The sequence below is a fragment of the Canis aureus genome, chromosome 16, assembly GCF_053574225.1.
Source record: "Canis aureus isolate CA01 chromosome 16, VMU_Caureus_v.1.0, whole genome shotgun sequence".
Lineage (NCBI taxonomy): Eukaryota > Metazoa > Chordata > Mammalia > Carnivora > Canidae > Canis > Canis aureus.
The window spans coordinates 26,444,976-26,461,849 of NC_135626.1; the positions used below are offsets into that span (position 1 = coordinate 26,444,976).

At 35.0% G+C, this 16,874-nt stretch overlaps 1 protein-coding gene across 6 annotated transcripts in view; it reads right to left on the reverse strand.

The window, feature by feature from the left end:
• MED13 (mediator complex subunit 13) overlaps window positions 1–16,874 on the reverse strand; it is a 102,477-nt gene that overhangs the window by 35,505 nt on the left and 50,098 nt on the right. For all 6 annotated transcript variants that reach the window (XR_013354282.1, XR_013354283.1, XR_013354284.1 and 3 more), the window contains exons 10-15: window positions 8,132–8,345; window positions 6,444–6,525; window positions 4,638–4,759; window positions 2,539–2,629; window positions 2,195–2,409; window positions 537–733 (exon numbers count right to left, since the gene is read on the reverse strand). Coding sequence is in view for 3 of the 6 variants with exons in the window: in XM_077852389.1 (XP_077708515.1) it covers window positions 537–733; window positions 2,195–2,409; window positions 2,539–2,629; window positions 4,638–4,759; window positions 6,444–6,525; window positions 8,132–8,345 (921 nt within the window). In the remaining 3 variants the exon portion in view is untranslated. The remainder of the gene's footprint in view (window positions 1–536; window positions 734–2,194; window positions 2,410–2,538; window positions 2,630–4,637; window positions 4,760–6,443; window positions 6,526–8,131; window positions 8,346–16,874) is intronic.

Sequence of the window (16,874 nt, forward strand, 5' to 3'; positions counted from 1 at the left end):
ACCAGTTCCAAAATTGTAAATAAAATCTGTTTACACTTATTCAAACCTAGGCATCCACATTTACTATCTATACTTCTTGTACAACAAATAACCATGTCTCATTGATCTTAAGAGGTCATTGTTGAAAAAAAAGAAATACTTGATTTTAGAGATGTTTACATGCAATAAGGGACAATGGTAATCTTAAGATGCTGCCAATTATAACCCAAATTTCAGAGATATTAAAATATGAAAAGTGTGTAATATGGCAAATACACAAATGGGATTTAGAATTTTAGAGCAAAATAAAAGATGCTTCTGAAGTCAACCCCTCCTAAAAAGTGAGGCAAATAATCAAGGCATAATGGTCTTAAGTTTTCCAACACTTTATCCATACTCAACTAATACCATTATATTTATTGATCAAAAGCCACTTTTAGAATTTTAAAAAACCAGTATTTTTTTTTTAAGTACTAGCAAAGTAGGTACTTCTATAAAAAAATTAAAGCTATATAAGCACACCTACACTATACCAATAACATAAATCTAAAGCATACCCCTCTTTGATGAATGGCACAGCAGGCCCTGAAGGAAGCAATTCCAATTTTCCAACAGTCCAACTCTGACGGTAAATACACTCTTCTGGCAACTTGATAGGAGGCAGACATTGGCTTGGTAGACTTTTTAGAGGTGCAAACATGGAACATCCCACCAGAACTTGACAATTTTCAGGCTTATAGACATAAGAAAAATCCTACAATGCAAAGACCATGACATTCAGCATCTTATCTTCCTAGGGAAAAAAAAAGGCCAAACTAATTCTAGCCTTTTCCCCCTCTCTTCAAACAAAACAATAAAATGTAAATATAATTCTATTTCTTCTCTTCTTTTTTTTTTTTTTTTAAGTACACTCCGTGTTCAATATGGGGCTTCAACTCACGACCGGAAACCACGGGTCACATGCTCTATTGACTGAGCCAGCCAGTTGCCCCAATGTAATTCTATTCTTAAATGCATTCTATTTTAATTCTAGTTAATTAACATACAGTGCTATATTAGTTTCAGGTGTGTTAATATAGTGATTCAGTAATCCTGTACATTATCCAGTGCTCATCACCAATGCACTCCTTAATAATTCTCATCACCTATTTCATTGATCCCCTACTAACTTCTCCTCTGGTAACCAACCATCAGTTTATCTTTATAGTCAAGTGCTTCTTGGTTTCTCTTTTTTTTCCTTTGCTCATTTCCTTTGTTATATACCACACACAAAATTTCTTTCTCTGACGTATTTTGTATTTTGCTTAGCATTATACTCTCTAGCTCCATCTATATCATTGCAAATGGCAAGATTTCATTTTTTATGGCTGAATAATATTCCTCTCTGTGTACATACATCTTCTTTATCCATTCATAAGCTCAACATCATTCATCATCAGGGATAGGCAAATCAAAACAACAAGAGAGGTGCCTGCCTGGCTCAGTTGGTAGAGTATGTAACTCCTGATCTCAGGATCTTGAGTTTGAGCCCCATGTAGGGATGGAGCTAACTTAAAGTAAAAAAACAAACAAACAACTACAGTAAGATCACCTCACACTTTTAAGAATTGCTAAAATGAAAAACATAAGAAACAATAGGTGTTGGTGGAGAAAAAGGAACCCTCTTGCACTGCTAGGAGGAATGCAAACTGGTGCAGCCACTGTGGAAAACAGTGAAGGTTCCTTAAAAAGTTAAAAATAGAACTACCCTAAATTTCAATAATTGCACTACTGGGTATTTACTCAACAATTACAAAAACACTAATTCAAAGGAATAGATGCACCCCTACATTTAAAGCAGCATTATTTACAATAGCCAAATTATGGAAGCAGACTATATGTTCTTAACTACATTCTTAATAGTGTCACCACTAGTCTTCAAATCTGGTAACTACAAAATGAGAATCACTAGGAACAGATTTTTTTTAATACAGCAACAAACTCAATCTATAAGAAAATATTGGAAGGGGTGCCTGGTTGGCTCAGTTGGTTGGGTGTCTGACCCTTGATTTTGGCACAGGTCATGATCTTAAGAGTTGTGAGATCCACACTGGGTGTGGAGCCTGCTTAAGATCCTCTCTCTCCCTATTCCTCTGCCTCTCCATTTCCCCTTCTCTAAAAAAAAAAAAAAAAAAAAAGGAAAACAATTGTTTTTCTAGAAAAATAAAATACTTACTTTAATTTCAGAAGGTTTTGGGCTACAGAATCCTTCATCAACCTCAATTTTGAACTGTGTTCCTATACTAGAACTATTTCCTTCTAGAACAGTTCCACCAGGTGTTATATCCATACTACCATATTCTTTATTACTCATATTCATTGGAGAAAATCCCATAATATGTTGTTCCAACGATGGTGGTGTAGGATACATTTTATGAAGATCTGCAGTGCCTATAGTTAATAAAACACACATTTTAACATAAGACTAAAAAGAAGTTAATCTGTGTGTAAAAGTAAGGGGTGGGGAATTTTATTCAGATTAAAAATTTATAGATTTATCTGGAGATTTGGGAAGCTTACTTATGCAAGATAACGGGTCCAGGTTTCCTGTCTTTGATTCCTTACTGCTGGATTTATCATCTGTTCCATTTGCTGACTTTTTAGATCCAGGCTGTTAACAAAAACAAAACACATTATTTACCTGAAATTTAAAGTTCAAGGTGATCCAAGATGGTAATCATTAAGATATAACTTAAAGGTCAAAACCATTCATCAAATATGTTATTCTGGTTGTACTATAGCCAAATATTAGTTATTAGATACAATTTGTGAAGATGTAAAATACTTTTTAGGCAATCAGTGAAACAGATTATTTATCTGATAATCCTGCAAATTAACAGAGGGAAAAGTTTTTCCAAAAAACATGACCAATACTTTCAGGACACACAGAAGCAAAAATAACCAATCATTTAAAGTCTATAAAAATTAAAAAAAAAAAAAAAAAAAAAGGAGGAAACCTGCAATAAGAAGGATTTGTAGTATCAGAACTACTTCTTAGTAAAAGATACTCAAAAAGCATTTGTCCCCTTAAATAAAACATATTAAAGTTTCCTATATAATCAATCACCCCTCTGAATTCTAATTTAATTTACACTTTTACCATATTTAATAACCTCCTCACTCTTACAAAAATGCTACAACATGTAAAGCAAAGCACAAACTTCAGAAAGATCTCATATGAAAAACAAGATACCTAACTAAAAATCAGTTTTAATACATTGAACAAATCAAGTTTTACCATCTCTAATCTGTCACCAATGTTTTTAGATCTGACAACGTGGTTCAAGTTTGTTAGCCACTTTGTCATAAACATGTAGACTGAGTTCTAATCACAACCTTTTACCTCACTAGAGTCACAGCTGATACATGAATGGTTACAAAGAGAAAGCATAAAAGTACCAAAGTATTTAGGGATATAGAATGTAAGTTTATGTATAGCTATAGCTGCCTTACATCACTTTATTAAAGAATCAAATGTACATACAAATGTGTGTATATACATACATACAATAGAGAAGATTAAAAATACATATTATATAGAACAAGAAAGACCAAATGTACTATATAAGTTTCCAAGCTAGGCAGCCCGGGTGGCTCAGCGGTTTAGCACCGCCTTCAGCCCAGGGCTTGGTCCTAGAGACCCGGGATCAAGTCCCATGTCTTCCTGCATGGTGCCTGCTTCTTCCTCTGCCTGTGTCTCTGCCCCTCTCTCTCTCTTTCTCTCTCTCTATCTCTCTCAATCTGTGTCGCTCGTGAATAAATAAATAAACAAAATCTTTAAAAAAAAAGAAGTTTCCAAGCTACCTTTGTGCAAATGAAAATGGAATTCCCTTTTATGATAATGTAGCACTCAGCTCATTAATTTACTAAAGACTTGACATTCTAGCAAATCTCATTTTAAGCTTTCTTGTATAATCAACTTTCCCTGCAAATGGACGTTCAAAATTAAAAATTTCTTCTTCTTCCTCTTTCATTATTATAGCATACAGCTATCTTATAATAATGGCTATAATGCCAAGCATACTCAAAATAAGTAGTATTCCTTAATAAATTGACAAGGCATACAATTTTAATATTAATTACTTGTTATTTTATGTATGTGAGCCAATTCCAGAGTCATTTTTCAAATGAGAGGATCAAAGAACAGGAAAATAATTGTGCTTCCTAAAGACTGCAGAAAAAGAATATATGTAGAAATTAAGCTTAATCACACATATCCTTCAAATATATATATAAAAAAAGAAAAAACCCGCATAATTTATAGGCAACACTATGCCACGATTGCTCAAATATAGGTTTAAAAAAAAGAAACTGGGACAGCCCGGGTGGCTCAGTGGTTTAGCGCCACTTCAGCCCAGGGCCTGATCCTGGAGACCCGGGATCGAGTTCCACGTCCAGCTCCCTGCATCTCTGTCACCCCCCCATCTCTCTCTGTGTCTCTCATGAATAAATAAAATCTTTAAAAAAGAAAGAAAGAAAAAAAAAAGGAACCAACTAAAATATTTCCTGTTTTTCAGGACTAAAACCTATTATTCAAGTCACACATTACTTCTGAAAAATAAGTCCATATAAAATCAAGAAAAACAAACTATAACTTTAATCAATAATAGAATACTCACTGTTAGTTCATCTTCATCAGAATTGAAGAGATTATCAAGGTCAGTATAAGAGACAGCCAGGTCTGAGTCATATATCAAACTGGTTGATGGCGGACGGGCATGACTAGTAGGGCGTGGAGCATCTATATATGTCAATCAGAAAAACAAACTAAAAAATTCTTCTATTGACCAAATAGTATTATTCTATTTATTTAAGCTAGATAACTAACTTTCAACTTATAAGGGTATTATGCAATAAGAAATTGTGATTTGCTTAAAATCTATAAATTTTTTTCATAGAAATAAAGTTGCAAATAAACAGTAGTAACTTCTCCAGGAAACTCATCAAAGGCTATGTAATCCATAACATGGCTATGTATTCTGATTTTTATATAGCAAATAAAAAGATAAACACTCTTAGGACAAAAGTACACACACACACACACACACACACACACACACTTTTATTTTTCTATCTTCCTGAAATGTGAAAGCACAGTATAATGACTAAGTGCTCTGGCTCTTGAGTCAGACAATTATTGAATTATCAACTCCAACAGTAATAGAATGACCCTGAGCAAGTAACTTTAACCTCTCTGAACCTTAGTAATGGCAAGAATTAAACATGAAAGGACGTAGCTAAAGCAGTTTGTCCAATGCTAGGCACTTAAGTACTCAATAAATGTTACCTTTTGGTTAAGCTTCATTTTACTTCTACAATTTTATTTTCCATTTTCTCCAATTGTAGGGGAGAAAATACATGATTACTTAAGAAAAAATACAAATACCAATGGAAGTTAAACGGCTTTTACATTCCCACAATGAACAACAAATTTGCAGTTTGGTATATAACCTGAAGCATCCTTGGAATATCAAGTGACCTGAAACAGTCATTTTCAAAAAAATAAAGGTCACTTTCCAAGTGCCTCTGCATGTCAGTTCTAAAAATTCACTGGAGCAGTTCTGAAATTTGGTGTAAAAAATCATCTAGAGTACTTATTAAAAACCAAGATTTCCAAGCTCCATCTCAAAAGATGCTCCAGAATGTGGTATGTGGTCCATATTTTGAGAACACACAAGGTAAGATTATACATTCCTTACATTCTAGGGTAGGTAAATATTCAAAGAACACAAACTGTTAACTTACCAAGTTACTTGGAATTATCAACTGAATTTACTTCATGAAAGACCATCTCTTCCTTATCCTTGTTTTTGGCTGCACAGAGCCTGACCTGACCCCCTATATTAAAACATAACTTTGCCCCTAAAAAGGACAACCTCCTTTGCTTTCGTCAGAAGTTAAATAGATTTTGTAAAAGAAATAACATGCCATGTCTCTCTATTCCAAACACAACAAGCCCTAGCCAAGACAATTTCAAAGTAGAGCCTTGGCCACAGCATCCTCAGTGGCAAGAACAGTGCCTACATGTATCACCTGCTTGGTAAATATTGATTAAATTAATAATTTTAGCAACAGTTCTAATTTGAGTGAGAAAGGACAACAAAATTACAGTCAAGACTAATTTATAAGTTTTCAGATGTAAGAAAGACCTTAGGCAATGATTTCTTTAAATCTAATTTTACAGATGAGAACTATTTTTATTTGTGAGAAAGTAAAGTTCCAACAGTTCAAAACAGAATTTCTATCACCTTAACTTGATTCTCTCAGTACAAAACAAACAATAAACCCATCATTTTAAGATAGGTACCTCCTTATGAAACATATGAATTATTTTTAAAGGATCACTGTTAAATCCAATAATATCAAATTACTTTGTAGTAATAATCCTGGAATGCAACATTTTGATTAGGATACGGAAGTTTTACCTTGCTTGATAGAGGGACTAAATAATGACATAGCATCTTCTTCATGTGATAACACTGTTACACTAGATGGCCCATCTTCTACCTGCAAAAAAGTATTACATATTAGATTGAAATATATAATTTAAGTTAACAAAATCTTCCAACTTTTGAGTAATTACATGTCAAGCATCCCACTAGGTGTTCTACAGACATACTAATTCCCACAACTAACCTATATGAAAAGGAAGTACTATGTTCAAATTATAAATACAGTTCTAAAGATAATCCAGGAAATATATCTGATAAATAAAAAGAGGAACTGGGATTCCAACCTAAATCTGTAAAATTCCAAAGTCCATGTTCTTTCTATAGTACCTAAAGCCTTCCCAGCTACTACTGTTTTCATATTTACCAAAGGACAAAATTTCAAGTACCAGGCACTTAGTAAGGTTTAAAACTTTGTGAAATGAATTCTCTGTACTAAACTTGTAACTGAGTCCTTTTCACAATTTTTTAAATTTCCATATTTTGTTTTATTTTTTTAAAAGATTTTATTTACTCATGAGACACACACAGAGAGAGAGAGAGAGAGAGAGAGAAAGGCAGAGACACAGGCAGAGAGAGAAACAGGCTCCATGCAGGGAGCCTGACGTGGGATTCGATCCCAGGTCTCCAGGATCACGCTCTGGACTGAAGGCGGCGCTAAACCGCTGAGCCACCCAGGCTGCCCTCCATATTTTATATTTAAGGCAAAGTTCTTATCCAAGAGTTACCTTGTGCTTAATAGATCCTCTAATATTTAATTTTTAAAATTTAGTAAATACTTCCATATCCTACATTAAACATATTACTTTAAGAGACACTGTAAGTTCTTAACGCACATTCAAAAATATGTATTTTATAAACTCAGCAGTGTATTTTATTATATTTCTGAAAATGCAATTCACCTATACCATATTTTAACTCAGTGTCAAAATAGTTTATTTACTTAAATGCCCTGACTTCAATATCACAGAAGTTAATGTACTCTTTAACACAAAAATTCTTGAACAGTAACAATCTTTTCAGTATGAGAGAGACCAGCTATGAAGTCCACATAATCTCTTAAATTCTGTATGCTGTGCCTGATTCACTTTTTTTTTTTTTTTTTTTTAAGTTTTCCTGAGGCACATGGGTGGCTCAGTCAGTTAAGTGTCCAACTCCTGATTTCTGCTTAAGTCATGATCTCAGGATCACGAGCTTAAGCCCCATGTCAGGCTGTGCACTGGGTGAGGAGCCTACTTAAGACTCACACTCTCTCACACTCACTCACTCACACTCTCCCTCTCCCTCTCTCTTTTGACACCTGGGTGGCTCAGTTGGTTAAGCATCTGCCTTCAACTCAGGTCATGATCTCATGATCCTGGGATCTAGCCCCATATCAGGCGTCCTACTCAGTGGGGAGTCCGCTTTACTTTCTCCCTCTGCCCCTCCTCCCCACTCCTGCTCTCTCTCAAATAAATAAAATCTTAAAAAAAAATAACCCTCTCTCTCCCAGTCTCCCCCACCTTGCTCCCCCTTGTTCTCAAAAAAAATTTTTTTCCTAATGATAAATCTCTTCTATTTTTTAAAATTTATTTTAAAAGAAAAAAAAAAGAGAAGTATGGTACTATATGCAGTGTTACAAATCTTCAGTGACCCTGTGGTATACTCTGATTTCTTTTACTCACCTTGTGTTTTTTTACAGCTTCTCTCTCACTATTTTGTCTATCTTTTTTATCAGGAAAAAGGAATTCCTCATCTCCTTCAACAAATGCATATGGATCGATTTTAGATTCTTGCTCTGCATCAGATGCTATTGCTGAAAGATACTGATTTTTAATTTGATATTGCTGTACTAATTCATCAGAAACTTTTAAAGGTTTCTTACATTGCACCATTAACCTGCATAAAAAAAAATTAGAAAATTAATTTTATTTTCCATAAAAGCAGAAAAAATTCCAATATGACTTAAGAATCATAAAGTTTTCAGGATTAAAGTGATCTAACCTGCAATCCTTCATTTTATAAATGAAGAAACCAAAGTATAGAAAGGTTATGTGATTTATTAAAGCCTCAAATTCAGCAACAGAGAAATGAAGCTAAAAGCTAGGCCTCCTCTCTCTATATGTTCTTTCCACCAAAATATACCCTTTTGGTAATCCATTCTGTTCCCAAATCCTAAAATGTACTACCTTATCCAAATCCATTAACTTAAAGGTACTCTTAAATCAAAACTGCTCCAGGACAGGAACTCTCAAAATGTGGGCTAAATGGTTGAGACAAGAGTAGCTTTATACAATTTATACTACAACAAAGGCGATTATCTTTTTCATACTGCATGAATGGATTCAGTTTAAAATTTTTAAAGATCTGATTTGTTTCATGAAAAAACATAATAATTATTAATTCTGACAAGAGGCTTTATAATGGCAAGTTTCAGTGCAAGTACCTCAGAGGTTTTTTCTGATCATATTGGAAAATCTATTTTTATATTATCAGCCTTATGGTTTCACATGGTGACTAATAAACATGTTTCTTTGTACTCTCCTAAAATAACCAGTAAAATGACAAAGGACAACAGAACAAGACAGGAGACAACAGTGAAGTTGGAAACACAAAATAGTAAGAAACTGACACCAAAGAAAGCTGAAATCTTAGGTTAAGAGAAGGAGAAATCACAACAAGCTGATCTGCACCACCAGAATCCTGGAAAGCATCAGGACTTTTCTCTTTCTGAAGACCAGGGTGCTGGGTGAATGTGAATACTGAATGATTTGATTTTGGTTTGTGTAAGATACTTTTTGACTCCCAGATTCATGTTTTCTGTGGTTTATAAAACTGAGTTTCCCACGCTGCCAGAAAGAAGCAAACCATAGTCAAAATCCTATAAGGACTATTTTATTCTGAATAAAAACTAAAATCCTACCAAAGCTTTCCATGATCTTTCTCCTCTTTTCCTCTCCAACTTCATCTTCTGTTATTCTACTTCCCCTCTCATTCTGCTTCCAAGAATTTGCTTGATGTTCCTCTAACAGACCAGACACATTCCTGGCTATTCCCTTTTGTTTGGAGCATTCTTTCTCCAAATATCAGCATGGCCATCTTCCTCACTTGCTAAGAGTTTTATTTAAATGTCACTTTATGTACGAGTCCTTATTTAAAATTGCAAAATGCCCAACTGCCTCAACACTGAACCCCTTTGCCCTGCTCTATTTTTTCCTCTATAGCACTTATAACTTGCTTATGTTCATAGTTGATTGTCACTCTCACTAGGATATAAGCCCCTAAATGATGGGGAGCTTGTTTTTGTTCACTAAATTAACTCAAATGCCTAGAACAGTGTGTGGCATGTATAAGTTACTCAATATATATTTCCTAAATGAATATCTAAAAGCCACATAGGATAGAGATGTTGTGGTTGCGTAATAACCCTAAAATACAATAGCCTGTACTTTGAAATAAACCATCTTTGTCAGAAAGTGACACTGCTGCCACTTATCTGTCCTGTAATTTAAGACAGAAAGTCGTTAAGAGATGTAAGATGTGAGAATGATGAAGGCATTTGCTAGCTCATAAAATCTCTGAATGAGAGGGATATCGGATTTTTAAATCTATTCACCAATGCCCAGCACGAGAAGCACTCTATACTCTTGCAAGCTAAGGTTGAAATATAGGCCATCAAACATAATTGATATTTCCTAATATGCTATCAAATATCATATATGCCATTTTTATTCCCAATATGCTAGATTTATCACCAAAACTAAAATCCTAAGTCTACAAAAACTTTTTTCCATGAGAACATGGTGCTAACTAGTCAACAGGGATATGTTTCACAATTGTTAGAATAGTTCTGTTCTATAAATGAATATTTAAGAGTAGCTTTTATACCTTACCATGTTAGACCCTAAATAACTGTTTTTTGAACTATTAGCTTCTAACATAAATACTCTAAAACTGGTTCTTCCATCTACTCTGACAGATTTTAATACTTAAATTAACCTTTTAAGATAGGAAATAAAGGGTATGTTCTCTGACTTTGATGTGTAAATTATGGGGAAACAAACGGTTTGCTAAGGTAATATAGCAAGGTTAGGGGCTAGATGGATTTTAAGTATGTATATTCAAGTAACTATTCATAAGGGAAAAGTGTAAGATTCCACTCCCCCTCCCCACCACCAACCTGAAAAACTCTACTACTCTGTGTAGGGCTGAATAAAACAAATCTTTTTCATATTAAGTTGTCCTCTGGCAGAAGCAGGAAAACTGCCACACTGTTTACATAGGTAGTTAAATTAGTGTGCAGTAACATTAAAAGAACCAATGCTACTGCATAGGGCTCTGTTAAGAATAAAAATGAGTAAACCAAATGCAGTGCCTAAAGACAACTTGTTATTTTATTGAATGATTCTCACAGACATTGGGATATGCAAAGAATTTAAATGTAGTTAATAATATCAAGAGTATCAAGTCACAACAAATTTTAAAATATAATTTACATTACACATCCATCTATATTTAAAAATCATAATAGAAAAAACTGTGATTTTTAAAAGATGCTGGATTAAAAACTCAAAGTTATTTCATCACTCTCCAATTATTTAGTATACATGTACTTTTGTGAAACAGAAATAACACCTCTCCTTTTCTAAAAGAAACTTTCACATATAGCCAAATGGTTAACTACAGAGATAGTTTCAATAAGATAAAAAGCTAAATACAAACAAACTGGAAGAGGACTAGGTACAGCCATGTACAGGAAGCTTTGCAAACCCCAAAGAAAACTGAAATTACTTTTTTATTACTCATCAACTGTAATTTATTTGAGAGAGAGAATGCCTGTGCATGTGAGCTGGGAAGGGGGAGTGTGAAAGGAAGAGAATCTCAAACAGACTGACACAGAGCCCAATGAGGGGCTTGATCTCACCACCCTGAGAGGTCATGAACTAAGCAAAAATCAAGAGTCGGACACTTAGCCAACTGAACCACCCCTCCTAAAATATTTTTGTAGAGAATTTAACATAGCTTAGAGTAGCACATGCTTTCAAGTTTTATTCAATAAAAATTCTTCCAGACAAGATATGACAATATTACCTAGAATTAATTAAACTAAGTATTGCTTTCTTTTGTTTATCCACCTATTATGGAAGCACAGTGGCACCCATAAATAGCAATCAATGGAAAACTTTATTTATACCAAATGGAAATTGAGTTTTCACTTAACATAAATAAATGTCCAAATTTCTCCTTCCTCGCTTTCTAAAATGGCATACACCTGGTAAAAGTCAACTTTCATTTTAAAAGTTGTTCTTTTTATACTGATACATTCTTGTTGCTCTTTGCATTATACATTATTCCCACTGGGTTAACAGAAGTTTCCTCTCCTAAGTTTCAGACACTTGACAACTGCCTGATTGAACCTTTAAGCAGACTTATAAAACTGAATTCACTAATTTATAATGTATATGTATTACAAGCACATAGTTAAGCCATATTGTACACCAAGGCATAGCTGAAACATTTAAATTTCCCAATCCTTCTCCTTCAAGATAACAAAGGATTAACATTTCTTTAACTTTAAAAAAAAATCCTAGAAATTAAGCTTAAGATTTAGTCTAAAGTAAATAAAAAGGTAGAAGTGTTCAAATCTGTTTTTCCTCCTCTTTCCCTCATAAAATAAATATGGTCTTTAACTCTCCTGTTACTCCTCTACTTTACCATTCCTTTACAGCTCTTCAGTCTACTCTACACCCACAAAAGCCACACATTCCTGGGACGCCTGGGTGGCTCAGTGGTTGACTGCCTGCCTTCAGCTCAGGTTGTGATCCTGGAGTCCTGAGATTGAGTCCTGCAGCAGGCTCCCAACAGAGAGCCAGGCTCTCCCTCTGCCTATGTCTCGGCCTCTCTCTTCTCTCTCTCTCTCTCGGTCTCTCAGTCTCTCTCATGAATAAATAAAAATCTAAAAAAAAAAAAAAATTCCACACATCCCTAACAATCTCTAATTTTCCTTGGGCCTTCAATCACCTTATACCTGAGCTATTCTTGATGTCCAAACTAATGTCCTTTCATAAATATATATATCTCTTCATTCCAAACAATCTTTCAATAATGCTACTTGATTAATATTTATAAAATGCTTATTTTCCAAAACCCTGTTTTTATCTTCCTCAAAAAAACTAGCAACAGTGCCCCTATCATCTCAAGGATAATATATAAGCTTATAAACAATATTTTGCTACTCCATTATATAGCCCTACTCCACCTTTCAGGTCTAATTTCTTATCATGACATACCAAACTACTAAGCAACATCTGGGAATCTATCCTTACCCAAGTATATAAACTTCTGGATCTTCATGAATGGGAATTAAACTCTTCTTCACTCTGGTTCTCCATCCCTAACATATTTTATATGTACTTCTATCAGAGAATTGAATTTTATTTTCCATTAGATTACAATTTCATTTAGGGCCAGGAGCAAATTTATTTTATACTGACAGTGCCTTACAGCATCTTGCATACTAGAGTAGAGAAACTTCAGTTTTATTCAAAATGATAAAATATATCTTTGAGGAATATGAATTTAAAAAGAAAGATAATGGGGATGCCTGGGTGGCTCAGGAGTTGAGCATCTGCCTTTGACTCAGGGCGTGATCCCGGAGTCCCGAGAACAAGTCTCACATCGGGCTTCCTCCATGGAGCCTGCTTCTCCCTCTGCTTAGGTCTCTGCCTCTCTGTGGGTCTCTCATGAATAAATAAATTTTTAAAAATTAAAAAAAAAAGATAATGTTCCTAAGGATGAAATAATTTAGAGGTTACAACAGCCCCCTAATTAACTGTCATATATTTAAATACACTTTCATATCAGAAAGGGAGACAAAACATAAAGACTCCTAACTCTGGGAAATGAACTAGGGGTGGTGGAAGGGGAAGAGGGCAGGGGGTGGGGGTGAATGGGTGACGGGCACTGAGGGGGGCACCTGACAGGATGAGCACTGGGGGTTATTCTGTATGTTGGCAAATTCAACACCAATAAATTATTTATTAAATAAATAAATAAACTTTCAAAACTCAACTATGGAGACACCTGAGTGGCTCAGCAGTTGAGGGTCTGCCTTTGGCTCAGGGCGTGGTCCCAGGGTCCTGGGATCAAGTCCCAAGATCGAGTCCTGCATTGGGCTCCCTTCATGGAGCTTGCTTCTCCTTCTGCCTATGTCTGCCCCTCTCTTTCTGTGTCTCATGAATGAATGAATGAATGAATACTAAATAAATACAAAACTCAACTATGGAAAAAGATTAGAAATAACAATGTCTAGGTAATAACTCAGAAACTTACTTATATATAAAACAATCTAGACTTCTGAATGGATTATTCTATGACTAGAAAAGATCATATGATATCTTTAAAGCTATACAATGCTTCTATAAAGAATTTAGAAAGGTTGTTTAAATGCCACCAAGAGAGAACATTAATTCATAGAATTTATTTTAATGATGGGATATCTGATGATCCTCATGACATTATTGTTAAATCAAGTAACATTAATAGCAGGACCTGAATTACTAAGCTATCCAAACAAGATCCTTTTTTTTTTTTAATTTTTATTTATTTATGATAGTCAGAGAAAGAGAGAGAGAGAGAGAGGCAGAGACACAGGCAGAGGGAGAAGCAGGCTCCATGCACCGGGAGCCCGACGTGGGATTCGATCCTGGGTCTCCAGGATCGCGCCCTGGGCCAAAGGCAGGCGCTAAACCGCTGCGCCACCCAGGGATCCCCAAACAAGATCCTTTTAACATATGAAATAAAAAAAACAAAACTTTTGCTTTAGCATAATGCAAACATCAAGGCCCATGCCAAGTATTTTACTGAATAATAGTATGGGGCATCTCCCTAGTAAAACTAATCAGTAAACAGGTTTGGCCTATTTTAATAATTTATTCTAGAGTTCAAATTTCCGTTAAAAGTGATTCATGATATTAAAGCACCCCAACACTATTAACATTTTGGGCTCTGTTGTTAAGGACTGTCCTATATATATTGTAGGACATTTCATCCCTGGCCTCTACCTACCAAATAGTGGCACACTCCCAATTATGATCATCTAAACTGTCTCTAACACTGTCAAATGTCACCTGGAAAGTATGAGTAAAGGAGTAAGAAACTGCCCCAATTGAGAACTTTTGCCACAGAACAGTTAACTACAAAAGGAAAAGAATCATCCAGATAATTAAAACATAAAACCAAAAAACTTGTAACCTATCAAATATAGAACAATTATATTCCATAAATGTTTTAGTTCATATTTCAAGTAGCTAAGCAGCTGAAGTGATATTTTTCCATAGTCTAATCTACAATAGTAATAAAAAGGATTCTATCTAAAAGTAAATTGTGAGACAATACCCATTTTGGTAACTGATGTAACCAAAACAATACTCACATGAGACACAGAATTTAAAAAAAAAAAAAAACTTTTTATTCAGTCTTTTCTTTTTATGAAGAGGAAAAAAGGATGACCAGGAACAGACAGAAGCATGTTATTTCCCTAACTTACATAGTCATGACCCAGCACCATTCTACTCTGCACGTTACCGTTCTACATTACGCTTCTTTCTTCTCATTCTTCTTGAATGAGGAAAACGTCAAATAATTTCAGAAAAGATTCTAAAGTTAAACTGCATTAACTTCTAAGAAATCTTCATTTCATTTCACTTATAGATATTCATGCACAGAAGCAGCTAATATAGTTATTTAAAGTTATGGCTAGGATTTTTGGTTCTTATGAATATGATATGCCCATAAAAACTTACCCTTTAAGTTTGTAAAACTAAATATATTCAAAATGCTACATTTTATATACATTAGGTAAGAAAATATCATCTAGAAAGGAAACAAGTTCTAAAATCATAGGGCCATACTATTGTTTCATTTATCCAAACATTTGCTGAATGTCTACTATGGGTCTAGAATTTTTCGGGAGAGGGGGTATATACTGGAGGAATGCAGCAATAAACAAGACGGAGAGTCCTTGCTCTCATACAGCTTACATTTTAATACGGGAAAGATAATTAACAAATACATCATGTAGTTTCAGATGTTATATATAAAGGAAAAAAATGAAAGCAGTGTACAAGATAGGTAGTGATCTAGGGAGTGAAGAAAAGCCATAGTTTAAGATAAAAGAGTCAAGAAAATACTTCCAGAGAAGGTAACTTTTCAGCACAGCTGAATAATAAGGAGCCAGCTGTTTCCCCACCTGTAATACAATTCTAAAGGCCATTAGGAATGAGCTTGGCTTTCTAAAGGGAGAGCAAGAAAGCTGAAGTCATTAAGTCAGGAAGCACATAGGAGTAGTAGGTAAGAGTAAGGAGCTAGGTAGGAACTGGGCAGAATCTTACAGATGAGGAAAGAGAGCTTGGATTTTTTTTTTTTTTTTTTAAAGATTTTATTTATTCATGAGAGACCAAGAGAGAGACTAAAACACAGGCAGAGGAAGAAGCAGGCTGCCGGCAGGGAGCCTGATGCAGGACTCAATCCCAGCACCCCGGAATCACAACCTGAGCCAAAGGCAGATGCGTGGGCAGCCTGGGTGGCTCAGCAGTTTAGCGCCGCCTTTAGTCCAGGGCCTGATCCTGGAGACCCGGAATCAAGTCCCACATTAGGCTCCCTGCATGGAGCCTGCTTCTCTCTCTGTTTGTGTGTGTATGTGTGTGTGTGTGTGTGTGTGTGTGTCTGTCTGTCTGTCTCATGAATAAATAAATAAAATCTTTAAAAACAAAAACAAAACAACAAAGGCAGATGCTCAACCACTGAGCCACCCAGGTATCCCAAGAGTTTGGAATTTATTCTAAACGTAAAGGGAAACTACTAAAGAGTTTTAAGCAAATGAGTAACAATGTTTAACAATGATCACTCTACTGTGTAGAGAATATATGCAGAGAGATATGGAAACAAGGAAACCAACAGTAGTTTCAGACAAGAGTTGGACATTTATATTATATTCAGCACAAATAAGACTAAGATCTTTTAAGACTTATTTCTAAGACATCATTTGCTTTCAAGAGACCCCCCTGACTAGTTATTAAACAAGCTAGTTTTCTTCCATGATCCTAAGGGTATCCTGAAGTTCCTAAATTTCATATCCAAATTAGTTTTAATTAAAACAAAACAAGACGGGGCGCCTGGGTGGCCCAGTTGGTTAAGCGCCTACCCCATAGGCTCAGATCCTATGATCCTAGGGTCTTGGGATGGAGTCCCTCATCTGGCTCTCCGATCAGCAGGGAGTCTGCTTCTTCCTCTCCCTCTCCCTGCTGCTTGTGCTCTCTCTCAAATAAATAAATTAAATTAAATTAAAATCTTAAAAAAAAATTAAAATACTTTTAAGATTCAAAGAGCTAGATAAGTAAGGCACTCAGTTTTGTTTACTAAAATAAT